General features: G+C 40.2%; 1 protein-coding gene across 1 annotated transcript; it reads left to right on the forward strand.

The window, feature by feature from the left end:
* Positions 1–5,377: 5,377 nt before the first annotated feature.
* LOC140942313 (uncharacterized) lies at positions 5,378–25,964 on the forward strand. Its single transcript, XM_073391268.1, has 15 exons — positions 5,378–5,737; positions 5,919–6,008; positions 6,125–6,196; positions 9,582–9,849; positions 10,094–10,224; positions 11,119–14,132; positions 17,180–17,348; positions 19,304–19,495; positions 19,992–20,255; positions 21,058–21,309; positions 21,873–22,923; positions 23,398–23,624; positions 24,329–24,386; positions 24,827–24,894; positions 25,611–25,964. The coding sequence occupies exons 1-14, from the start codon at positions 5,585–5,587 to the stop codon at positions 24,862–24,864; spliced, it is 5,979 nt and encodes a 1,992-aa protein (XP_073247369.1). The 5' UTR covers positions 5,378–5,584; the 3' UTR covers positions 24,865–24,894; positions 25,611–25,964.
* The last annotated feature ends 682 nt before the right edge of the window (positions 25,965–26,646 follow it).

Here is a 26,646-nt window from a genome sequence, read left to right on the forward strand (position 1 = left end):
ATAAATTATTCTAAATGCTTTAGCCAATGATTCCCAAAACACCTTCTTCATTGCCAAAAACTGGCATACCTTAAGGTAGAACTAAAAAAGCTGCCCTTGTTTGGTTCCTAAATTCATAAGTCTTGCACTGATAATCTGCCCATTTAATGCTGACATGGCAGTTATTCTTAAAATTGAACGGCCACCCACATGTAACACTTCCAAATTGATATCAGTGCCAAAACCAACAACATCACACCTCTTAAAAGCTGTTCAATGCTGTAAAAATAAACCCAACATTTTATCAAAAGCAAAGGATTCTTGTACTTGAAAATGTACACTGTCACTTAAGTTCTACAACAGCTTGTCTGACCTTTGCAAGTGTTTAAAACCAATGAAAATTCAACAGTTTGCAAAACATAGTGGGTAGTAAACTTTTTGGTAAATTTGAGAGGAAAATGAAATTTTCAATGCTTACCTCAGCCTAGACAAAGGTAAAAAATTAATGTTACAACTCTATGATGCTGTGGTAACAATTTTTTTGAATAAGGAAGTTTTAGGCCTTATAGATAGCACAAGAGAAGTGCAGTTTAAAAACAGTTGAAAGACTTTCCATTGGTGTCTATAACAGCTTCAAGTGACATAAAGAAGTCATCTTTCCTTTTAAAGGTTTTTGGCAAAGTTATTTCACATAAACATGTTGAGGCAAATGAGGCAGACTTTGAGCGAGAAGCTGATGAACTTCGTCGTTTGCTTGAGCCTCGCGCCGCCAATGATGGAAATGATCGCAGTAGTGCCTGAGTTACACTTTCCGATGAACCTGACGAACGCAAGGTGGCCGACGAGTTTGTGTTCGCTGACCTCGAGGCCATTTGAGCTGTAGGTGAAGGTGTCGTCAACTGATTTTCAACTTCGCTAGATGTACCGCTGTCATATTGATTTAGTATTCTGTTTGCTTGCCTTGCGATATTGGCCAAAGCTTCTAGAGCTTTGGTCCTCTCTCCCGCCATATTGAACACGAGTGCCTGAGTGAGATACTTCAGGCCTCGTGTAATTGACATGATGTGTCCAACTCGAGGCGCGCGATGCATCATACCATACGAAATGAAGTTTAGCACGCGAAATAAAGTTTAGCACACGGAATGCAGTTTAGAATGTCTTGGTGGCAAAAAGGTAACGGAGTTGTGAGTTCGGAATGAATTTTCGGAGTTTGCTATGGTTCCAACAAACTTACCATATGAAATAAAAAGTTTGGCATGTATTTTTGACGTTTAGCATATGAAATAAAAAGTTTGGCATGTACTTTTGACGTTTAGCATTTTATTTGACACATCGCAATAATGTCCAATACGGCGCCCCATACTTTAATTTCCACTCCTTGCATCTGGGTGTTCCCACTAGGTCATAACAACTTTATGATTATGATTATGTTTATGATTATGATTATGATCATTATGTCGCTAATGGGAACCAAACCTAAATCAGTATATATTACTAACTACAATGTGACCTAACGATAAAATATTATTTCAGAAAATTAAGTTTTAAACCTAAAAGGATATATACAATAAATTGAAAATATGAACTAGCAACTTGTTTGTGTGTGTGGTTTACTGATAGGGCTTTTAAGCTGTACCTCACAAACACAAAAAACAAGTTACTAGAAATATGTAATCGCATAAACCTCGCAAAGTTGTGAAGCCACGGTCAGCAGAAAGAATAAAGGGAAACAAGCCAAAGGGAAAAAAACTATTAGAAAAAACTGGATTAACAAACAAAAACTAAACAGAAAACAGCTTCGCGGGGAGTCGAACCTAGTTCATTTGCGCGTGCAAGCAAATCCTTGGCCACTGCGCCACGGTGCCACTGAGTTTTAGGTGAAGAAAATTTGTTATATTAAAACCATTTTTCTTTGCCGTAAACCCTGTTTGAAGCTGGTGAAGCTGTATTTATCATGAATTCAAAGACACTTTTAAGAAAAATTAGCTTTTTCAAAGCTATTTCGCATTATTTCGCGTTCAAAGGGCCGATCAATGTAGAAAATCGAACAAACTAGATGTACTGAATTTGGTGGAGAATTAAGAAATAAACAGAGGACCACACTCGAAGGGGTTGATATGAAGCACGGTCGCCGATTTAATCAGCGAAAGAATATATGGAATATAACCGTGTGTGACCTCTAAATCGAAAATTACTTCCTTTTTTTTCTCGAAAATGGGCAACGTCTACCCTTCAGAATAGGAGATTTATGACCTTGCTGGTCCCGTAAAGAAGATGGCGATCCCGCAACACTGCCCGCGACACAAAGTAACAAATCACATCACGGTCATTAAATACCAAGACGATTTTCAGATAAAAGCAACAACAAAGCTCACACACTTATGATCAAATTGGCGATGTACAGCAATATTGGCCTAGCTTTTTATCTTTTCCCCGACCTCTCTTGTTCGAATGGCTATGGTGTTCTTTGCAAATACGAAGTTCTCGCCCGTTGCTATGTGGCGGTCACACTGGCAGTGATGAATCGGTCACAGACAAACATATGAAAACAATAGAGATGGCCCCCCCCCTCCTGGGTCGATCTCTTACGGGGGGAGGGGACTGTTACGGGCCCTCAATAACTGGGCCATGCGCAGATTGCGGCAACCCTGCCAAGAATTGGCGAACCTATTAGTAATTAGATAAATAATTGGGTGTCTTCCCCTTTTGCTTTAGCTTTTCCAGTTTGACACTCTGACAGATATAGTATTAAGTCAAGAGAGAATGATCATTCTCTCTCTTGATTAAATAAAAAAAGAAAAAACAACAACAACAAAATCAAGGAAACCTAACATAAGATAAGCTTTGAAATCTATGACACTAATAATACGGTCAGACTTCCAAACTTTTGGTGCGCCTTTTTTGAAAGTTTCAGCCATTCCTTCCTACCTCCAAGTCCTGAAAGCACGTACGTTTTGGGTAATATATATGTAACTTTTCAATAGCAAAACCAGAAGATCATGTTCGGTTAATTATGTGATAATTAGCGTATTTTAAGGACTAAAACGTTCATACAAATGGAAATCGTGAAAGGGATTCCTAATATCCATAGAATTTTAAGAGACAGAGAAAATGCCGCAATATCTAAAGTATTTAAATGGCACTGCAGGCCCTCATAGCAAAGATGATTAAAATGTTTGATATTGAAACGTAAGTAGTATAAAAACATCGTTAACAAGAACGACAACAGTGTTATCGACGTATCCTCGTCAGTTGTACAGTATCTATGACATGTGATATTTTTGTTTAATGTGGGATCTTTGAGTGAAAATGAGAAGCAAGTCTGCCCTTGAAAAGAAAACTACGTTTTGAGGGCGCTTACTGAAGGGATGCTGATGCCGGGGGGGGTACTCCTGGGATTTCTTGGGGGGGGGGGTGTACAGCCCGGTTCTCGAAATCCTGACCCTATTTCAGATCTAAAAGTGTCATTTTCCACACCCGTTTTCAGACCTGGCCTCTAAAATCCATATCCTTTTTCAGATCTGGGGGTGGTCTCAAAACGTTACATTACATGTTTACATAAAACAGAGAATGTGTCATCATTGTATCAAAAAGATTTCTTAAAATCTATTTCGAATTCGCATATTACACTTTCTTTCTTGATCATTTGGAGTTGAAACGACGAACATTTTGATACACGATCGTACTTCCCTTGTAAACCATACCCGATGCCAGACCAAAATGGGCAAAATCTATACCTGTTCTCAGACCAAAACGGCGCAAAAACCCTACCCTTTGGGGCGGCACATACGTACATGGCTTATATATGGGAGAGCCCCCCCGGGTAGTAATGGAGGCTTCGTCGTCCTCTTTCACTTGTCTTAAAAAACTCAGTTTTGGTGGGCAAAGATTTAACCAAGATTTCTTGAAATTCCCAAATTGTTACGGAGTGTTAGACCGACTGATCCGGCTCAAGCAACTACGACTCGATAAGATGAGTCACCTGGCCCGAAAAGTCTTGAAAAATGCCTCAAGATACTCTTCGAAGCTTTCCCGTCTCTCCAATCAAGTTTAAGCAACACAGCTTTGGATAGGGAGAGAAGAGGACAGGGATCGAGCGCTAGCCCTATTCGCTAGCTAGCGGCTCATCAAAAGACAGCGTGACCTCCATCTCTCTACGGCGGCCAAACTACCAACTCAATATGAAACCAAATCTCCCTATTCCACTCCTCCACCGACGCAACACCAAAGTTTCCTTTAGAAATTAAACCCCGGCTTCATTCAAGTTTCAGGAACTTGCGTCAGTATTAGCAAGGATATGGTGCAGACCCTTGTGGTGACCTATCTCTACGCTTTTTTTTTTGATAACACAAACCTAGGTGATTTTCCCGTATCCTGTGTGTTCTCTTATTCGAACATTCCGTATATAAGTTTGAAATGATCTTTCGGACAAATTAGCAAGAATGAACTGACCTTTTGTGAGACCACCTTGTTTTATAAATTGCGAAGGTATTCAAATAACAAAGAATGTCAAGGTTAATTTGCTTCAACTGCTCCGATGACGTGTTATAAGACATCACCTTAGTTATTTTAAAACTACAAACAAATTCAATTGTTGCGGGTCCTTTCTCAATCTCCCTGATCCGCATAGGTGTATGAAATAAATGAGTCTCAGCTACTTAACGTAGGCAGTACTTGACTGTGCGATAAACTTGTACCCCATCCAGGCTATGTGGAAAGAAGTGATAGTTTGACGTGCGAAATATATTCTACGTAATCGGCAGAAGTAGAGAGAAGACCAATGGTTGCGGACCAGCCTGGGTGGTTTGCATTAGAGAGGAAATCTGGTTAAAAATTCTGAAAATTCCACGTAGCGAATGAAACTCCCATGGAATGCACTTCCCGGTTGCCGCAAATCGTTTAACGCGGTCACATCAGTAGTTTAAAATGTCAGCTTTCTTGTCCACGCACCCAATGGGCGTGTTGCTAAAGAGGCAGCGTGAAATAATTCCCCTGGGACAAAAGGGCAGCTACATAGTTCAAGCGAAAATCCTGGTAGCCGTTCGAGGTCTCCAGGTCTCAAATGAATGAAATGATTCCAGCCGCAACTTTAGGAAATTTTAGCTGAACGCATAGCGCTCTGTGCTTGAGTAAATGAATTTAAGTGGGCCTGATTCAAACTCTTACGAAGTAGAAAAAAATCCTGGCGTTTCAAAAAAGAGGCCAGATGACTAGGTTAGCGCAAAAAAGGTCCAAAAAATTCTTCTCCCTTTAAAATAATAGTTGTAATAGTCAAAAAAAAAAAAAAAAAAAAAGAGAAGAAACATTATTTCTGCAAGTTGTATTGTTTTTTAGTAGGGTAGGGCGAGGTTAGTTTTGTCACGGAACACGCATGCCCAGTAAGAGTGTTATAAAAGGATCAAACTCAGCCGGGGCGTCGCTAATGGAGGTACATGTACTATAATATTTCATATAAACTCTCTAAGAAGCCTCACAAAAAGCTTTTAAGGTGGATTTCTAAAGCGGCACCTTCCTTGCCTCTTGATCTGGTAAACAGGGCGATCGAAAGAAGGCGGCGATTGCTCAATCTACTTGAGAATGAAACAGCAGTGAAGTGTTTTTAACTATGGCTGACCGAGCTTGCAGAAACTTCAAACCAAATGTCTTCAATAGTAGCAAGTGTCAAAACTGCTTCAAGCTCCGCGAAGCACACAGTTCTTCCGTTACTGGCCCAGACGTGCCTCATCAAATCGTTTCCCGAAAACAGTCTGCTCAAAAGGTACGAAAACAGTATTAGCAATCGTCTACATATTTTCGATGCGATCGCACAAATTTTAATCGGCTTGTACGCGCGAGACCCGTTTATATTCTACCGTATATTGTCATTTTACAATTCACTGATTTTGAATCTTGTCTTCGAATTCTAAGTGAACAGGTTCTATTTTTTTGTTTTATATAAGGTTTATCCAAGGATCAGAACTGTAGTAAAATCGGGAGTGCTTTGTATCACAAACCAAGACTCCCTCGAGAAAGGACGAGTTACTCCAACGGTGAGTGACACGATATATTCCTTGCACCGTTTGGGAATTTGTTGATATTTATTATTGTTGATGAGGAATGTATATTTGTAACGCACCTGTTTTGTCTTGTTTTATTTATTCTCCAGCGATGGAGTAAACGTTGGTTTGTGCTAAATTCCACCGGAACACTCGATTATTTTTATCACGACGAAGAGAAGGTAGGAAATTTATTTTCACGTTGCTGAAATTAACAACGCTAGGTAAATACACTCCATCCGAAACTTTCACTCGAGACGAGCTGAGCTGTATTTCTAGTCAATATAACTTTTCATTTCAAAAGGGCATGACTAAATTTTTTTTCTTTATTCTTTTTAATATCTTACTGAGACTTTTGTTTATGTTCACCTTTGAAATCAGCGCTGAAAAATATTTTGTTTAGAAGTTCATGTTTCTTGCATACAAATTGTATAGGCGCCCGACTTCACTCACTGCGGGCAAATATTTGCTCTTCACTGGAAAGAACTTATTTTGACATGTGAGATTTTAATTTTGTAATAGAGTGGTTTTTTTGAATAATCTTTTGATGCTTAAGTTGATGTATAATTCTTTCGTTGGTGCATGCTAGAGAGACAGTGTAACTGTGCAAGCGCAAGCATGCACAATATTCTCTCGGTTTTCAAAGTTTGTAATGGAAGGAAGGGCTTGTAAACATGGATCAGACGAACAGTTTAAAATTTCTTCACTCGGTTTCGGTGTTGGTTAAATTACTCGCGGTGAAAACTGTTTGATGTTTTTGCATACATGCACTTATGATTGATCCGAAGTAGTTATTGTTTCTGCCCTCGGGATAGAAAAATTTCTTTGCGGTCTAATTATGACCCTTGGTATGCACAAGTTTAGATTCCTAACCAGTCTGTTAGAAGTGTCGTTATTTCAATCGTGGGCTTGAGAGTTTGTTTGATTTAGTTCCAACTGAAGGTAAACGAATACTCTGCAGTTGCAATCTGCAGTACGTTATTGTGTATATTTTCCCAGTACAAATGAACTAACCCTCAAAGTGGTGTAATTAATAAATTTTGCATTAAAATTCTCTTCCATAAATGATTTCATGTTTTCAGAAACCTAGAACAGTCAACACTTACATGCAGAACATATGTTCCTTGTTATTAACACTGAATGCACTTTGATTTTGGGGATAATCATTTTGATGACATTCGTCTCACTAAATCTATATGTTTTCATTTTATGAACAATTAACCTTTATAAAATGAGATAAATTTCTTGTTGTGGTAGTTGTCAGTGTAACAGGATTATTTATGAAAAACAGAAATCCTTTTTTAATCCCTATTAATCCTGCAAGTACTAAAAAGGTGATTCATCCATCTCAAATTTCCATGTCAGAGAGCAGAATCACTTGTCAACAATTTTGTGTTAGGTTCACATTTGAAATCTACAGAAATGATTCCTCTTATATTTTACCTCAAATTTCATTTCGACTTTGAGATTACTGGAGCAATTTACATGCACATGTATGGGATCCAAGTTTAAGTGCTATTTAATATTAGAATTTTTCTAGGAAAGACTTTTACCAAATCGTAAATATTCAACCTGAATTTTTTTTTCTGTCATTGTGAGTCTGTGGAAATGACACCATTGTCTGGTCCCTTTCGTTGACACTTTACATTGTTTGTAAGAATATATGTTACAAAAAAAGATGTACGTTGTAGCATTTACTTCATCTTTTGATTTTGTGTGGTCTTGGGGTGTGAAAGCATTGGCAGTATGAAAACAGTTCTAATGGGGTATCTCACTAGAATTTTTTTGTTGGGGATAATACACTGAAGAATGAAGAATGAGTAAATTCAGTTAAGTTACCATGGCATTTTATTTTCTCTGTTTACAGTTAACTTAGGGAGAAGGCAGTCCAGGCTTTGAACATTTCAGCCCTGGCTTAATTATCCTTTAAGCCCAATAGAGTGATCAGCATCAAATTTCTCCTAACAACATCACTGTCAAATCAAATGTACAAGTAAAGAGAATGAATGAAATGATCAGCACTGATTAAATTTCTTGATATTTGAACAAATTCTCTCAAACAGTACATTAAGAAATATATGGAGAACAGTGAAGAGAATATAATGTTGATATCAAGGCTTAAAGGGTTTAACTTAAGAGGAGTATGGCTTAAAGTCTTCATTTTAAGACCTACAATAACCTGTATTTTAGGCAAATTGGTGTGCTAAACTATTGGCCTTCAGATCAGAGGTAAAAAAACTTACATGTACAACTAATATGATTAAAAGAAAAGTGGCAATTTTCAGTGATACCTTTGGGGTGGCCATATGTGGTCTCTTGGCTTTGGTTTGCTACAAATCTGCCTACACGAGCATCCTCGTGTTAAATCCTGTCAACCAATTAACAGAAAAGTATTGTAAACATGTATCTCACAATAAGGAATTTTATGAATGAAGGCTGCCTTTGCCGCTAGGTTCAATTTAGTAACCCACGTCACAGAAGTCGTGAAATTTCCCTGCTGGTTGAGAAAGTCTAGAACTATGACAGAAGCCCACAAAATAAAATTGTTAGCCTGCAGCACTTCAAAAGGTACATGTACCAGTCAGCATAATTTAAATAAAGTACTCAGAGACAGTAGTTGTGTATACTTTTTGTTTTTCTGAATTGACTTCATTTTCTGGTTGAGGATCGGCTCGGATCATAACTTGCATGTTTTTTTAAAATAACTTACCATGAATGATCTAAAAGATTAGACACTGGGGGTCCTAGTGGAGGTGTTTATGGTGCATGAGAGGTGTTTATTCTCATAACTGTAACAAGCTTAACAATAATGTTTTTGGCGAAAATATCAAGAGAGTCTAAAAAGCGGAATATGCACTTCACTAAATGATGTGTCTAGACCATCTAGAGATTGATATCACTCTTTCAAATTCCAGCATCAATATCAGAATCCTCGCTCAGGGTTATTGTGTTGTCATCGTTAGTCTATCCTAATAAAACAATAATAATAATAACATATTTAACTAGGGTAAACCCATCAGCTGAAGCTGTTATAAATGGGTGCCCTGGGCAAGTTAATATCATATCCTTGCTTGGAACTTGACATTGAACGAGATGAAATACCTAAAGCCTTGTTAATCAAGCAAGAAACTGAATAAATTGAATGAATTTGCTCCTTTTTGCTAATTCCTAGTATTTTAGAGTAATAAATTTATTCTCGTAGGGGGTGTCTATTAGCCAAGGTCAGTTATTAGAGAGGGGTGTCTAACAAAACAGTGTAGGGGGGGCGTTTATTAGTCTTTTTTGGCGTTCTCATTGCTGTTGCTGTCATCGTTGCTTAAGCTCCCTATTGTTGTAATCCCGAAATTTTGCTACCATGGTAACGTGATGTCACACTTCTTTTCTCGATTAACCTCCCATATTAGTGGTCACCTAAGTATTCCTTATACTGTTCTTGGATTATTAAAGATTGTTGTTGTAAGCTGTTAGCTCCATTTAGAGAGAATTATGTGTCTGCTTACTTGGTTTGCTGTTGAGAACTTCACCTGTATTCTGCTACAGTATTTACTCTGCCTTCTATTTTCACAGAATTGCTCAACAGAGTGTCTAGATGGCACAGTCAATCTTGACCTTTGCAGTGGCATGTTTGTTGGTGAGGGCGACACAGGGGAACCATTCTCAATTGGTTTGAAGCTTGGTAAAAAGACCTATTACCTGAAGGCAGAGAACAGGCTTGAATTGGATAACTGGTCACGGGTGCTGAAGCCATTTGTTCAAGCTTCCCCTGCATATATTCCACGTCGTAACTCTAGCACTAGCAGTGCCAGCTCAACTGAATCAGATGTGTTTACCTCAAGTGAGCAACTTTTATATTTTTCTTTTCCCTTGAGTGTGATGTTAAACAGGGCAATTCCTTTCTTTAACTATTATTTTGTAACACAAAGAATACAAATATATGCAATTTTTAAGTAAAAGTCTAAGTACATGTAAGCTAACTTTTCTTTAGCTAGTTAATAGGGACACCACTTAAATAATATCATACTGAAAAATATGGAATAATGCAGATGTGAAGTACTATGGAATATCTTTATCTTTGTCAGGTTCTTCATCTAGTGTTGGGCGTGTCCCTAGTTTTGGGAAGTCTACTGTTTCCCGAGTGGCCTCAACCCCTCTCAGCAGCATGCCTGCAAGTACCAGAGCATCCATGAACACGGAGGAAAAACAAACATCAGTGAGTACTTTCTTGCCCTTTTAGATCGATTAATAAATACATTGTGAAAGGTTTGAACCCAGGAGTCTTTTCATAAGTACGTTGAGTATGATCGTCCAAGTGCACATAGTCCTGAGCACAATGTAGGACTGTTGTTGATGACAGAGACTGATGTTTTGACAACCTGTGTGGTAGTCATCCTCAGAGTCAAAGTGAGTTGTATCGTATTAGTTGATGTTATTAAACTCTGGTTATTGACCTGATTGGTGAATTAAGTCCTGATGTTATTGGTTGTCTGTCAGTGAAGCTGTGATGTTATTGGCTATGAGACTGATAATGTCATTGGTGCGTTTCGATCCGTCGAACGGTCATACTCAGCAAATATTCTAAAATTAAAATTCTAAAACTAATTATTCAAATTAGTCTAAAACATTGGACATAAAGTTTAGCCGTGTCCATGTCACATATAAACATATAAAGACACTAATTAACGATTAATTCTTTTCTTTTTTCTTTATGAATTTTTAATGAGTTTCTAAAGCTCTTGTAAGCGACCACCCACTATTTCTTTTACAATGCTCTTACTTATGAGAACGCTTTCTTGTCAGCGACCAGCTCTAGTTACGACCAATTTTTCGAATTTCCGAGGAGGTCGCTTACGAGAGCTTCGACTGTATTACTGATACCGGGTGAAGAAAAGAAATATGACTTTTGCGTTTCCTTGTTTGCTTTGGAATATTAAACAGCAATGAAATGTGAGATAATTTACAGGTTGCTGTGTATTATTAATTCAATTTTTGCCAGCTATCCCCTTAGTATCAATTAGATATGTGCCTACATATATCTCTGTTATAGGATAACCAACCCCCACCGTTTATAAAAATTGATTTCGTCTCTTTGAAATCTTATTTTTAGCTGCAACTGGAGAAACTTAAAGATGAAAACAAACGCTTAAGGGAACAGAGTGTGTTATCTGCGAGGCAAAAGGACTCAACACACATGCTTGAGCAGGAGCTGAAAGCTAAAGAAGACAGAATTAAAGAACTTGAAAAAGAAAACGCACAGTGTAAGGATTATCAGAAGGCAGTTATGTTTCAGGAAAAAGAACTGCAAGAGTCTAGAACTAAACTCAAAGATCTGAAACAACAGTTGGAAGAAAGAGATAAACTCCTTCAGCAGCATAAAGGAAAAATTTCTATCCATGCTAAAGAGCTTGCTGAAGCTAAAGCTGATTTACAGGAAGCAAACAGCATTATTGGAATTCATAGAGCTAATATTGAATCACTGAAAAGCGAACTTTCTTCCATGAAAGGAAGCGGAAAAGAAAAGCTTATTTTAGCTGGCGAGGAACCAGAGAGTGATCAAGTTTTTAGCTTGAGGGCTGAAGCAAATGGACATGGAGGAAAAAGTGACCAGCCAAATCTAGAATCGAAACTTTCTATTCTTATGCAGAAGCTTAAACAAAACGAGCGGGAATTGTTAGTGAAGTCGAAAGAGCTTGAGAAAGCGAACGAAAGTCGTTCGAAAGTCGCAAAGTACACGAGATCTCTTTTGCAAGAGCTCGAGTCAAAACTAAGCAACAATGAAAGAAAGCTCGCCGAAGTAGAAAATCAACTTGTGAATAAAAATCTCGAACTTGAATATGAACAGAAACGAAGGTTGAAAGTTGAAGAGGAGAATAACCGATTATGTACAGAACTGGAATCGCTTTCGGATGAACGCAAGAAAGATGGACTTTCAAAAGAAGTTGTTGAGCTGTTGAACACAGCGAAAGAACGGGTGGCCTCGGAAACTATTACAGCTACAAGTACATCCTCCGTGGAAAAGCTCCCTGAGCCAAAATTTGAAAAGCTCCAGAAAACGTCAAGCGATAGCGCATCGCTTGTTGAGGAACTCGGTCGGTTGAAATCTTCTCTTGAATTGGCGGAAAATGCGTCGAAAAAGAATGAGGCCAAACGTAAAGAAAATGAATCGGTTTTAAAGTTGGCTAACAGAGAAAATGAGCGGCTGAAGGACTCTTTGAAAGATAAAAAACAAGAAATAGAAAGCTTGAAAAGCCAGCGACATGCAATTGAGGGTGATTTGAAAAGAAAAGGAAATGAAATCGAGACTTTGCAGAAGGAACTGAGGAAACTGGAAGACAGAAATGCCGATGTGTTGGAGAAGAATCGAGAATTGGAGGAGAGACTTCAAACGGTCGAAAGCGAGCTCACTGAAAGCATGGAACGGGAGATATTCCTTCAAACTGAGAACGAGACGGACGAGGGAGAGCGCTGGGATGTGAAAGAACGAATTGTTGGTTTAGAGGAGGAAATTTCAATTTACAAGGACAAAGTTCGTGAACTCGAAGCTAAGTTATCGGAGCTTGAAGAAGCAAATGACTTGCGTGTCGCGTCGGGTAAAAACCGTCTGCTTGAATTAGAGGAACTTTTGAAACGTAAAGATAACGAATTCTTCGAAAATGAAAGAACGTATGCAAAACGAGAACGGGAGTTGAGGAAAGAAGAAGAAGCTAAGCGAGATGCGATGGAAATCGAATTTAATCGGGATAAACTTCGTCTCGAAGAACTGGAGACAAAATTAAGAGATGCCCAAGACCTCTTTCAATCTGAGGCTAGAAAGATTAAGGAAAAAGATAATGAACTATATGAGCTTAAAAAGCAAGTTAAAGTAATGGTATTCAGAGAGGATGCGGAAAGACACATCGACGAACTTGAACTGGAATTGAAAGACAAAGAAAAGAACTTGTCTGAAACGGAAAAGTCACTGATACAGGCAAACGAAAAGATTTCTGAGTACGAACAAAAACTAAGGGATTATAAGTCAGTTGAGAAAGTGCCTGACTCGAAGCGTGCTGTTGATCTGGTAAATAAAATTCGAGTGTTAGAAAACGAACTCGAGGAAAGTAGAGAAAGACTAGCCACCGCTGAGGAGAAACTAATGGATTATGAAGTCGAGGAAAAACTCCTTAGTGCTGAGCTTCAAAAAAGCAAAAGAGACGACGAAGAAATCAACGTGGTTGAGTTAAAGAAAAAGCTAACGGATGCTGAAGAGCGTATCAAAAAGTACGAAGATTTTGCCAAGGATAAAAACTTGAAACTTATAGAGAGCGAAGAGAAAGTACTAGAATTAGCTGAAGAGTTAGCGAGAAGGTTGACTGTCGAACAAGAAACGGCTGAATGGATTGAAGGAGTGGAAAGCAATCTTTCTGTCAGAGAAGAAGAGCTCGTCAAAACTCGAGAAAATCTAATCCTTAAAGCCAAGCAACTTGACGAAGAGAAATGTGGTATTCTAGACGTGATGGAGCTTTCAATGAAGTACATCAAAGAGTTGGAATTAGCCATCAGTGAGGAAAAAGGGAATTCTAAGGAGCTGGAGAGACAACTTGACGACGAGAGAATGCGAGTGAGCCAGGTGGTGGAAGAAATGAAGGAAACTAAAGTCTTAGAGAGTCAAGACGTCGTCAACGAAAGCGTGAAAGTGGAAGAAATGGTAGAACGTTTAGCGACCTGCGAAAAGAGACGGGAAATAGAGGCAACGCGGGTGAAACAACTACAAACAGAGCTGGAAGATTCGAAGAGGAAATTCGCAGAAGAACTGATCGTGGAAAGAAATTTGCACGGTGATGAACTGCGAAAGTTAAATGAAGAAACATTACAAGTGTCTGGAGCGGCTACTTCTGAGGACGACGAACTAAAATTGCGCCTGACGTCTCGAGTTATAACTTTGCAGTCTGACATCAGCGAACTTAAAGCTTCGCATCAGCAGGAGATGGAAAAAGTACGAGCGCAACATAAAAAGGAATTAGAGAACGCTCGCCGGGAAGCCATCTTGGAAAATAGCGTCAAGGAAGTAATTCCAGAAAGTGGGGTGGAAATGGACTCTAGAGTGAGTGAGCTTGAGACGGAGTTGAAAGAAATGACCGAAAGGTAAGCAGTCTCGCTTGCAAGGCGTAATTTTTTTTCCAGCATGTGAAAGTACTCCCGAAGGGATATGAATAATTATCGTTTTAAAGGTTACAAAACACAACGACTGATTTTAAACTCCAAAGTTACAGCACTTCTAGTAAACTGGAGTATGTATGGTCCAATTTTATCCCTGGTTCTTATTTAAGAGTTTCCTTTTTTTCAGATTCAAAATCATACTAAAAACGAAGGAAAATACTCATTTAATCGACGTATAAAATTGAAGTATTTTCCAATTAGCTAGTTACACTTAGAACGATTACAGTCCCCCAATTGTCCCTAAGATCAATCGAGCAGTTATCAAAAGGGTAGCCATCTTCGCTAAAAATTCCGCTAGGGGGGCACTCCCTTACTTGGTCGAAAACGGTACAGCTGTATGTGCCGCTGAGCAGGGTATGGTTTTCAGGGTACAGGGTGTACAATTTCACTATTTAATGTCTTAAACGGGGTATCTTTTTGGATCGGACGCCTTTAGAAATAGTGTGAAGGTTGGCGGTTTCCTTTTTGCTACATTCTACTTCCAAACATTCTAATTCCATGAAATTGCGTTTAAAAAATACATAAGACCAGAATTCGTTTCGTTTTTTCTTTCATATTTAAATTTGGTAATCCCAGCAAGGTTTAGATAACAAAGGCCCTAATGTGCACAAGAAAACAATTGTTGGTTTTCACATGACGTCACAAAAATTCAAACTAAAAAACTATCGATCCTACCGAGATTTTACTTTCACGATGCATTAGAGTAGCTGAAAACTAATTTTCATACAAATTTTCGCTTCAAATTGGGTCTTGGTTTTGTGATAGAGTACGCCTGAATTTCTAAGCTTTTGCGTGACATGGTATTTACATGACGGCCAAGGGAGCTGTCATATAGGATAAAAACATGACTTATATCAGGAAATTTTGCTATCTAAACAGTTCACGTATTAGAAAAAGTATTACTTTAATGTTTATGAGTTTCTCGAAGAATAAATTCACGCTTTTGTAGCCAAAAACGGTAACAGATGTTTCTGTTGGTTTCCGTCCGCCATGTTGGAGCTCATCCAGGTGAACACCAGCATGGCGTCTCCATACAAATCTCTATAAGTTTGAGTAAAACATTTATTCGGGCATCTCGTATACGAAATATTCCTCTGACCTGTATCTTGGCGAGGGTCTTTGCATATTTACCTCCTTTCATTTCCAAGATTCTGGACTTTATCTATTGAACGGTTTTGATTTTTATTTTGATCTATTTTGAATGGCGTGACACTGAAAACCAGCAATACCCGGAAGTGTTCTATTAGTAGTGGTAAAGTGACTCCATCGTGCAAATGGCCTACATTTGTATTCTGTATGTGAAACGAAATAAATCAGGGTTAGGGTCTGTTTACAAGGAGAGAGTGTTACCCTAGCAAGCGGGTTAAATTTAGCTCTGGTTTACAAGCAAATTTCACAGGTAGGGTTACCCTGTCACCGGGTCAACTTTACCAGCTTTGCTGACGTGTTTCGTCATGCGTGACATTCTTTGTAACGTCCAAAATTTCCAAAAATACTGGAAGTTCTCTATGGAAAACACGTTGAATTCACTAGAAAACGGGAAAATATTATCACCGTATGTGGAAAATACCCTATATTGTTCAGATGTTTATAATTGAGCTCAGAAATTGGATAATTCCGTTCAAATTGTCAACACGCATGACAGAGGAAAGTTGTACCGGGTAGGCGAGTTATCCCTAGCAGAGCGTTTACAAGGCAGGTAGGGTAACCCTGGCACTCAGGCAAGGTTACCCTATGTACAGTGCTAGGGTAACCCTACCTGCCTTGTAAACACGTCGTGTAAAAAGGGAAGAAATGTGCGAGTGCTAGGGTAACCCTGGTCCTTGGGTAACCCTAACACCAGGGTTACCTTCCCTCCTCGTAAACAGGGCCTTAAAATAATGTTGCTTGTGCTAAACAGGGTTGCGTAATGAAAGTTTTTTGTCTTAAAAGGACTCGGCGGCACACTCCTACCCAAACTTTCCTTGAGTGCCCCCCCCCCCCCCCCCCCCCCCCCGAGCGAGCGCTCGATAGTAACAACCTTTCGAAAAGGAGGGGACTTAATTCTTAGTTTTACTCTTATCTCCGATTCAAAGAAGATCTAAGGTGTTTAGAACGTCAAAAAAAGACTGACTGAATTCTAGCACAAGAAAAGGGGCGAGAAGAAGAACACGTTTTTCCCTCTCTCCCTTGTCATTTTTGCTTGGCTCTCCACTTCTTCCTCCCCTTGTCCTACTATCTGAACTCCTTGGAATGCTATTCTAAACTCACCTTTAGCTTTAACTGGCGTTTCCTCGTTTCTTCAGTCTATCGGCCTCTTGAAGAGGTTGCAGTGACCTTCCGAGAGCGGCGACCTTTCTAGTAAATCCTTTCTCGGGGTAGAAGAGACCAGAAACGCACTGAACGGACGGGAAAACGCATAAGATGAGTTCTAATTGGAAGACTAGGTGGGGTGTCGATGTCATCAGTCGATGTTATCAAGCTTTTTCCATTACGTCATCCTAGCGCAGACCCTATAAGTTTCCAGGGTTTTTTCTCCTCACAACTTACCCACAATGTTTGGGAAGGCATATAGCATAATGAATTAGCCAAAAAATGGGTAGCGGCTCTTACATCAGCCCTTTTACTTCCGTCGTTTGTACAAGGATCAAAAGTTCAACTAATTAAGTCGTCCTGGTATTTGTTTGACGTCGGTAAACATGCAAACTTGCGGCCAGGTCAATCGAAGTTAGAATCGCATTGAAGAGCACAAGAGACTTGTGCTACGTGGAGTGTTCATTTATGAAGATCCTTTGAGGGCGTTATATGGATATCAGATCGTTGCGTTCCACTGTGTACAAAGCAGGAATGAGGTACTTGAAAGCTTCTAGCTTTCATTAGGCATGAGATCTTCATGCTCCAACACAAACATCTGCTGTTGTGACGGATGCAAGGTTAGACTATACCAGAAAGACTTATCCCTCTGTTCACGCTGCTGCCTTTTTTTCTGGTAGATATGAAAGTCAAATGGAACTGTTAAAGAAGAGTCATTCTCGAGAGATGGACAAACTTAAGCGGAGCAGTGGAGACGGCACAGATGGCCTGCAGACCGAGGTTGTTCAGCTTCAAGTCGAAATGGAGAACATGAGCCAAAAATACATGGAGGAGATCGAAAGTCTCAAGGTACGTGTTTTGTCAATTTTTTAACTGATCGACCTCCAACCTCTCAAGAATGGCCGATAACGAATCTGACCATCTTTCTCAAGTTTCCATTCGAAAACAATGTCAAAGTGGTTAATATTGCCACGGCAAATTACTGTTCTACTCAACAGCTTTTTATTTGAATGGCCACACTGTGAGCTTTCTTCAACAGATTCGAGACTTTAAGGGCCTCGCTAAATGACTTGACTCTTTTTTTTTTTTTGAGTAATCAAACTGCGGGGTCAACTTATTACGGCTAACGTCTCCATTGTTATCATAATGTCAAAAATCCAGATGTTTAAAGTGGCTCAGTAAGGCTATTTTTGGTTTTGTTGTCGTCGTTGTAACTGTACCGACTGTGCGCTTTTAACCCAACATGAACAGTAAGTTTTGCGAGATAACTTTTATCTATTTGAACAACAGCGTTTACACTCTTCTTCCGTGAGGTTGTTTGAGACTGGATGTACTTGTCTTGTTAACCTTTTGGTTTTTCGAACAATTTCCTGCTGCGTATAATAACACTTAATTAGTGTTGCTCAGTTCCTGTAGGATGAATGCGGCCATACATACATAGATAGGTAAACGGAAGATGGATATGAGGTAAACGGATCGTAGACGGGTGACGGTATCCACACCTGCACAATGGAATCCAGACAACCTTGTAAATAATTTACTGAAGACTTAATGAACACTTTAGCAAAAGCAAAACTCACCCCCCCTCCCCCGCCACTCCTTGGAATTTCTGTTATGCTTGCGTGATTCGCTTATCTCACAGCCCCCGGAAAAAATTGAGACTAAAGTGTTCACATTCTCTCTATTTTCTGAATCAATTGAACAGACACGCGACCATCAGAGCTCGCACGTTAGTCGTAAAAATAGGAGAAATTATGAGTGTGGAAAAATTGTGAACCGGTAAAAGCGAGACTGGAGCTGGCTAACATGGTTTTTTTTACTGTCACGCAATTCTTCTCTCATATAATCACGCACGTCTGGTTTCCGTATGATCTGAAACTCGACCAGAGACCGGTCTGTTTCACGTAGCACTGAGACATCTCCTCTCCTCAGCGATTGTTTGCTACTATAAATAGGAACGTTTGTGTGCGGTTTCTGAGATCGGGATCGTCTGCAATCTTCCGCGTCGACGCCGATTTTTTTTTCGGCTTTTTCCCCCACTGCGGAGCTTGGTCCCATGCTATCAATAGGGAGTTTAAGCAGTGACGTTTGTGAGCGACGTACGTCAACCGGAAGTAGACTTTTTGCACTCCAGGGCCGTGATATTAAACATATACTTGGGCAAATCGTCTCCATAAGAGTCAAGACACTTAGCAGTACAAATTTGGTAGCTTGAAGGCATATTAAATGGGAAAAGGCTCACTTCCGGTTGACGTGCAATGCTAAAAAACGTCGCTGCTTAAACTTCCTAATGTCTTACTAACCTCGTTTTCTCTATCCGTACCGTAAGTTCCGGATCCTCGTTTCTTTCTGTTGATTCTGCTCAGACGAATCAAAACTCTATTAATTCACCCTTTCCCTTGAGGGAAGTCATTAAGGTGGGGAGGGGGGAGGGGGAATCCAAGCCTCCCTTCTCCCGCACCGTGCAATTCCGGCTTTTGCTCCTCCTTTTGGCCTCCTCTCTTTAGCTATTTTTCGGTTGCAAATATTAAGCATTGTTGTGTAATTCCCCGTTTCTTCCGCTTTCCGCTCTTTTAGAACTAACATGAACACTCGCTTTTTCCTCTCCTTCTTCCCGTACCCCTCCCACCCTCTTTTCTCCCAGGCTCCCATGCCCTGTCCTCCCCCACTGTTAGGTGCTTAACCTTACTTTAACGGGAAATTGTGCTGTAAAAACCTGTGTGCGTCTCTCTCTCGTTGGCGACTGTGATGCGTTCCTTGTCTTCGTTTCTTTATTAACATAATTTCATTGCGTTCTTTTTCAGGTTCAACACGGAGAAGAACTGGAACAATTAAAGCGTGATATGGCTGTCGTTCTCCAGGCTTCCTTAGGAGCTGTTGCCTCCCCCGCCAAGGACGACTCTAATGTCCAGCAACTCAAACAGCGAATCAAAGAACTGGAGGATGAAACAGAGGAGCTAAGCAGAAAATACAACGAGGAGCTCAAGAGCGAACGGGTAAGAAGCACAACACGCGCTGAAACTAAATCACGTTCACTCGTATAGTTTACTCAGCGGTAATTAATCTAAGACAAAAACGACCACGAAAGCGAGATTTTTTCAATACTAAGTACTGCTCGCGCGTGAACCAGCGTCATTTTTGCGGGAAAATGTGGTAGCCGTCGTCATTCTACTACGGGTTTTAGCGAGAATGTCGTAGTGGCGGGAACAGTGAACAGTCAGAAGTTTTATTATTTTGCGATCGGGAGAAGGCTTAACCTCCTTCAATAAAAATAACCGTGCTAACTCTTCTGGTGAAAAAAGTACTATGAAGCTTTCCTTTGTGTATCTGTTTTGAGAATACGCGGAAAATACTTCCAGTTAGATCTCGTCCTCTTCCTGCATTAAGCACAACATTTTTGGGAAACAACAAACGACGGAAGTGACCACCTGATCAATTTTTCCCGCCAAAAAAACAAACTGACTTTTTTCCTTTTTTAAATCTTTTTTACAGGAAAAACAGCAGAGGGATCTGGAGCAAACTCGAAACGACATGATGACGGTAATTCAAGCAATAAGATCAGAGAATTATCGTTTGGACTCTGAAGATGGGGTCGGTAGCCAAAAACCCAAAGAACTACAGAATGAGCTGACAAAAATGCGTGCCGATTACGAAGCCAGAATCGCCGAACTGCAACAGAAGCACGAAGAAGTCTTGCGTGAAGCCAAGAAATTCAGGTCTTCTGTGCCTCACGCTACTTTGGAAGAGGAAGCCGAGGTATAGGCCTCCTTATAGATGTTACTTATTCCGAGAGATGACATTAGGTATCTTAAGCAGCAAAGTTTTTGAGCGACGCACGTCAAGCTTTTTTTCTGTTTTAATATGCCTTGACGCCGCAAATTTGTATGGCTAAGTGTCTCTACTCTTATAGAGACAATTTGCCTAAAAGTTTGTTCAAATCACGGCTCAAGTGTACAAAAAGTCCACTCCCGTTGACATGCGTCGCTCAAAAACGTCGCTGCTTAGACTCCCTAATGAATAGAAATGTAACTCCATGAAATGGTGCTATATATTTTATAGTTTGAACATCACGCCACCCCTTTGTGAAATGTACTCTGGCTGGCTTAGGGTGTTTTCATTCTGCAATATTGCAGCGGTAATCTCATTTTACGTCTACAGCATTTCGTGCAACATATCCCGTAGCCAGATAGCAAAGTCCACTAGCCCCGGGCTGTTGTATGAAATGAAGTTTAATGAAAACATATTTTGAGGTAGGGCAGTAATTAGAGAGGGGTTGCGTATTGGAAAGAGGGCGTTAAATTGAAGGCATTACCATAGTCCCTCATATTCCTCAGGGATAGTTGAGTGAGCGAAATAAGCGAGCCTGCGTGAAACTTTTTTTCTCTTTCCTCCGTCTGTCACCTTCCTCGCGGGTCGTGATTAACACGTGCGCTCGCGTATTTCGCTCGCTCTGCTATCGTATCGTATACTCGTAGTCTACAAGGAGGGGTGCAGCATGTAGCCTTTCCCTCTCCTATGTCACGAGCTAAATTTTGTTCCCGTTTGTCTGAACATTTAGAGGGACTCCCATCTTGGCAAGCGCATCCAGGATCTAGAAGCTGAGTTAGCAACCAGCAAAGAAGAGTTCCAACGTCAGCTGGAGCTGAAAGATAGCCAACATGAAGAGGAAGTGAATCTACTCAAGGCAGACATGCTGGTCGCCATCCAGGTGGCGCGGAGCGGTGCCATTGTCTCAAATGACTCGAGTCCGTCAGTCTCCCAGGAAGTGTCTAAAACTGTTACGCGTGCGGGAGTACAGCTGTCATTAGAGGTACGTTATACGTTGCCTTAGCCAGGTTTCAAGCAGTAAATTTAACACCGCAGTGGTTTTTGTCACACTTATAAATTTTGTGATCATGGCTGAATTTTTAGATTGTAAAACATCGGTTTTTCTCAAAGTCACTGCACGCAAGGCGTGAAGCGTCGGGGATAAATTCTTGCGCGAAGCGCACGAGCCGCAATTTCCCCAGTCTCATTCTCGAGTTCAAACTCGTCCCAGACGTACGATTAGTTAAAAAAGGGCTTTTTTGCGGTCTACTAAGTTTTGTGAGCATCAACAATTTAATATCTACATCTTTAAGAGGTCTTAGCTTTTACTGTGGACTGCGAGCAGTTCTCCCTCTTTCCTCAAAGCCACGCGCGGCGAGCGTCGCGTAAGAGACTGCTCGCAGTCTAGTTTTACTGGATGTTTCGTCAGCGGAGGTGTAACCCATGAACTTTCGGTAACTAGTTGGGGTACCCTACCTCCAAGGTAATAGAGACCTCTCGGGGCTAGGTCGGGGTTATAGTTCTAAGTACTAGAAATGTACGAAAGTTGTGATCTTCTTATCGCAGGAAGCGGTAGCCAGAATTGATGAACTTGAAACGGAAGTTGAAACTAGCAAAAAGCAATTCAAGAAAGAAAAGGCAGAATTGGAAAAAAGCTTGAAGAAATCTGAAGCGGCCACCATGTTTGGACTTAGAAGGACCGAGGATATGAGTATTAAGATTTATCAAATGCAGAAAGAGATGGAGTCCATTGATAGAAAGTATCAAAAAGAAATACAGATGTACAAAGACGCTTTTGAACGTGACAAAGAAGAAAAGTGTCAGATGGGCGACTGGGAAACTCTTGCTTCAGAGAACGACAGTCTGAGATTGGAAATCGAGGAACTGGATTTGAAAATTGAGGAGATGGAAAGCGCCCACAGTGCTGAGGTTAGCATGCTGAAGCAAAAGCTTGGCGATGAAAAAATACTAAACGTAGAGGATTTGAGATTAAAAATTAAGGGCTTGGAGGATGTGATTGAAGAGCAAAGACTGGAACATGAGAAAGAGTTAGAAGATGTAAAGCAGGAGAGAGATAACTCGCTTCAAGAGGTCAAGCGAAGACACGAAAAAGAACTTGAAGCGTTGAAGCAGGAGCAGCGAGTGTTGAACGGGGCGAGCGCAAAAGCGGCGCTTGTTAATTCATCAGATTTGCGGGAAAAAGAGAAGAAGATTAAAGATCTGGAATTTAAGGTCGAAGAACTAGAAACTCTTCTCGAAGTTAAGAGAAGAAGACATAAAGAAGAGATCAAAACTCTCCGTCAGAGATTGGATGATGAGCTTCAAAAACACAGCGAAGATGTGCGTTCGCACCGCACTAAGGTGCGAATGTTGGAGCGCCGAAAATCCGAACACTCCATCTCATTAGGATTTAACATGGAGGACGATTATAAGAAAATGTACGATGAGCAAAGGTCGGAAAATATCAAGTTGAAGTTCACAGTCGAAAAGCAAAAGAAAGAGTTGGATGAGTTGCGAACTCAATTAGCAGAAGCAGCCCAAGTTGCCGAAGCAGCTAAAACAGCTGCAGCTGTGGAAGAGAAGCCGGAGCCAGTGTTTGAAAGACGAACTCCGCGTGGTAAGCGAACTTCTAAATCTTTGCCTGCTTTTAAATAGTGGACATTTTAAGTTTTGGCCCTGAAATCTATCTATAGTAACATAAACCAGTCAGTTGTCCTCGATCGAAGTCTGGTTTACTTTTTAAAGGGGGCTTTGTAACAAGCATGTTGCTGTTTTAGGTCACTTCTGTCCTGAAGTCAGTACTTAGTACCCTTATCCGTGAACAAAACGCTCCTGTAGATTTGTAAAGAAGAACAAATTTCATCAGGGAACACAAACCGTAATATTTTTTGTGATTTTTTTCAAGTTTCAATCCATGTCCAACCTTGCTATCCGATGTAAAAGACTACAGGAAACAGTTTCAATGCCAAAATTTAGTCTGAAATAACGAAACTAAACCATAATCTTTGGAATTCAGTTAAGGCAAAAAGTTTTAGTTTTTTAAAAAGATAGTAGATAACCCCTTTAACTCACTGTCTTCTCACGTTTTCAGCGGATTCACGCCGTCCTGTGTCGGACTCCTTCGCTGCTGGCTTTTCCTACAGTCGGGGAACCTCTGCTCAGGACACTAATACCAAGGAAACTCTAAGAAAGACCTCGTCAGATGCTCCGGCTGTTACTGATCCCGTCTGGAAGAGACCTTCAGGTGGTTCTCTTCCAAGACAGACCTCCAGTGATGCTGGAAGAACGAAACCCTTTTTAAGGCAACTTTCCAAAGGGGTGAGTAAATTGGATAAGTTTTATTAGGGAGTCTAGGTAACAACTACAGCGACGGTAACAAAAACGTCACGGCCGAAAAAGTGTCTTCGCTCTCAAACTTCATCGCGCTTATTCCGTCTCGTTCAATTTGTCGAATGTAGGCGATTTTTTCTGGAGTCGAATTCTAAAGGACTGTATCAAAGTTCATAAAGTTATAGGCGCAACTCGGATCATTTCAAATTTGAAAGCAGCTGCTATTTAAACCTGAAAGTCACTATACTCATTCGTCAGTTATGCCTCACCGTGACTTTGCTATTTAACGTTTCATCCATGTACTCGAAAGTGAGAGACATTTGCTACAAAAACTAGTTTCATGGCCTCAGCTTTGGTGAAAAATATGCACAGTGAAGCTATCCGGGGTGTCTATTATTTGAGAATACGCGGAATAACTTAGTTAAATCTCGTACTCGTAGTTGTTCTCGTCCTAGAATCTAAAGGCCTCTTATGAGCCGAAACTACCTACAAATCTCCTGTAGCTCAAAATGGAGCTTCTGAATTAGTAACTAGTAGGTCAGAGGTTCGCCTGTGTAGAGAACTCCGATTTCTTTTTATCCGAGTCCCTTGTGCCACTGACTGAAATACAGTTCTTGTATGGAGGTTCTATTTGAGCTTGAAGGGGTCGTGAATATTTAATGTCTAACTGTTGGTTTTCATCTGTTTAATAGGTTGAAACGTCAGGCATGGGCTCTGTAGCTGCTCGGGTAGCCATGTATCAAACTGCGGGTAAGGTTCGAATCAGTTCAAGAATGGATGTGCTATTGTGCTAAGTACTTAAGAAAGTCATTACAAAAACCAGTTTGGTAACCTGTAAGATAAGATGCTATAAGGCCTTGTACAACAAAATAACAACGAAATTTAAAACAATAAAATTGCTATTTAGTGTTGTAAACGCTTAGACAGGATAATGTGATTTTGTCGCACCGCTTAACCAGGTCATAATCTTGCTTAGCATTCAACTGAATATTTTGAGCAACCGATTCTTGATCCGTAACATTATTCATTGGTATGTTCTCTGTCTTTCTTAATATTTCAAATTTTGAAAAAGAGTGGAGTCATCATCATGGTAATTATATTTATCGAAAATAGATTTCTAGATGTATGTCGAATTTCGTACTATTGTCCTTTCCGATTTCTCAATACCCGCCATGTTTTTTTTCCAACAGCTACCAAGTTCAAAGGCAAAGATGGACAGGGAAAATAGAACAAACAAAGCCATGATTAATATTTGCAGGTAAACACCCATATCATTGTTTCGTTTCTAAACGTTTTAACTTCGTCATGTCTGTGCAGTTTTGGGATTACCACTCTTGTAAGGGCTCGAAAATTTTTCTTAAGTATTGCCACACGTGCATGGTGTTGGCCAGCCTTATCCAACATTTTGGATGCAAAATGCTGGATACGTTGGAACACCTTGTTGAATGGTACAGCAAGTTCTTGGATCACTGATCAGATTTAAAGAAGTTAAGACTTTTGGACCCTTTTTGGCTCTTCGCCTTTTGTCCCCGAGATTTGGTTTGGTAACAAATAAAGAAGCCTTGACTCTTGTGTGCTCTGTCCTGTTGTGAAGCAAGCAGGAAGCGGCTAGAGTATGAAAGAAGTGTAGGTGGAAACACGAGACGTAGTCGGGTGCTTCTCCCTACTTCTTAAGTGCTTTACAACAGAACAGAGAACTGTCAAGGCTTCTATATTTGTTTTCTGATAAAGAATCCGTTACACTCCCCACGCATTACTTTCTAATTGTCAAAACAAACTATTGGAAGATAGCGTGACAGCTCTAGTTCTGTGTTTTATACTCTCGTAAAGCATGCTTTTTCAAACAATCAGAGTGCGCGTTATATCTGAACTTAATTATAACAAACAATAAAGTTACATCTTCGTTGCTAATATTGATGGTTTGGCTTTTTAGTGGTTCGTCTGATGTTGATATTCTTTTCTTTTAATTTTCAGGCCAGAATGTTTGTCGTAATAAGAAGTATTTGCCTCAACGTTATATTATTGAAATCCTGAAGTTATGTACAGTTAAAGTAAAATGTTTGTAAAACGTTTTAAGGTACAGCCGTGTATGTAGTCCCCGACAGTCATGTAATAAAAATTAACGACTTGCGAGCGACGACAGAATGAATTTGTAAAAACCTCGGAGATATTTTCACTTAAGAGTGTTACACGCCGAAAACGTGAAAAACGTATTTTTCTATGGAACTTGGCTATTTTTGTAAAAGGTTTCTAGTGTATTAGATGGCAAGAGTCATTTTCGTTGTTTGGTTTCACCGGCGCTTTTTTTTAGTGAATAAAATACATTTACCAGTATTTCGTTGTGCCATGTCATTTATGCCTTTCCGCTCATACTTTTGTCTGCGGGGCAAGAAGTAAAAGTAAGGGAGCGGGGATAAAGACCAGTCCCCTCTCTTTCAGCCCTCTGTTTTAACCCTTGCGTTTTTCTCCCCACTTTTCCTCCCTTTCTACGCCTGCGACGTGGGTCATCTACGGTAGGATAGCTGTGGCGTAATTTTTGCCACCACCCTATTTCCACCCTTTGTCGTCGCGGGTACAGGAAACGAACGTGGTATATGAGAGAGATGTTCTTTTCATTCGGTGATGGGCGCCCGGAAGAAAAAATCTGAGTGCTTCTCACAGGAGTCAACCCTATGGCCTTCTGTTATTAGTCTAGATGCTCTACCACTGAGTTACAGGAAACTTGTAGGAGTTAAGATCACCAGTCTACTGTAGGTTTATGTAACAAACATTCTGTGCATACTGCCAGGACTGGAATTTCGATTTGTGTTTATGCGCAATGATAGAAATTTGATGGTGATCCGAATTTTAACCGTGGCGAATACATGAGGAAGATGTTTTTTAGTCAGTGAGTGACCAAGGCGGCTCAGAAGAAAAAAATCCGATTTCTCCCAACAGCCCCAATAGGAGTTAAACCAATGACCCTCTGGTTATTAGTCCAGACGCTCTACCACTGAGCTACAGGAGACTC

Source organism: Porites lutea, chromosome 6 (assembly GCF_958299795.1).
Source record: "Porites lutea chromosome 6, jaPorLute2.1, whole genome shotgun sequence".
Lineage (NCBI taxonomy): Eukaryota > Metazoa > Cnidaria > Anthozoa > Scleractinia > Poritidae > Porites > Porites lutea.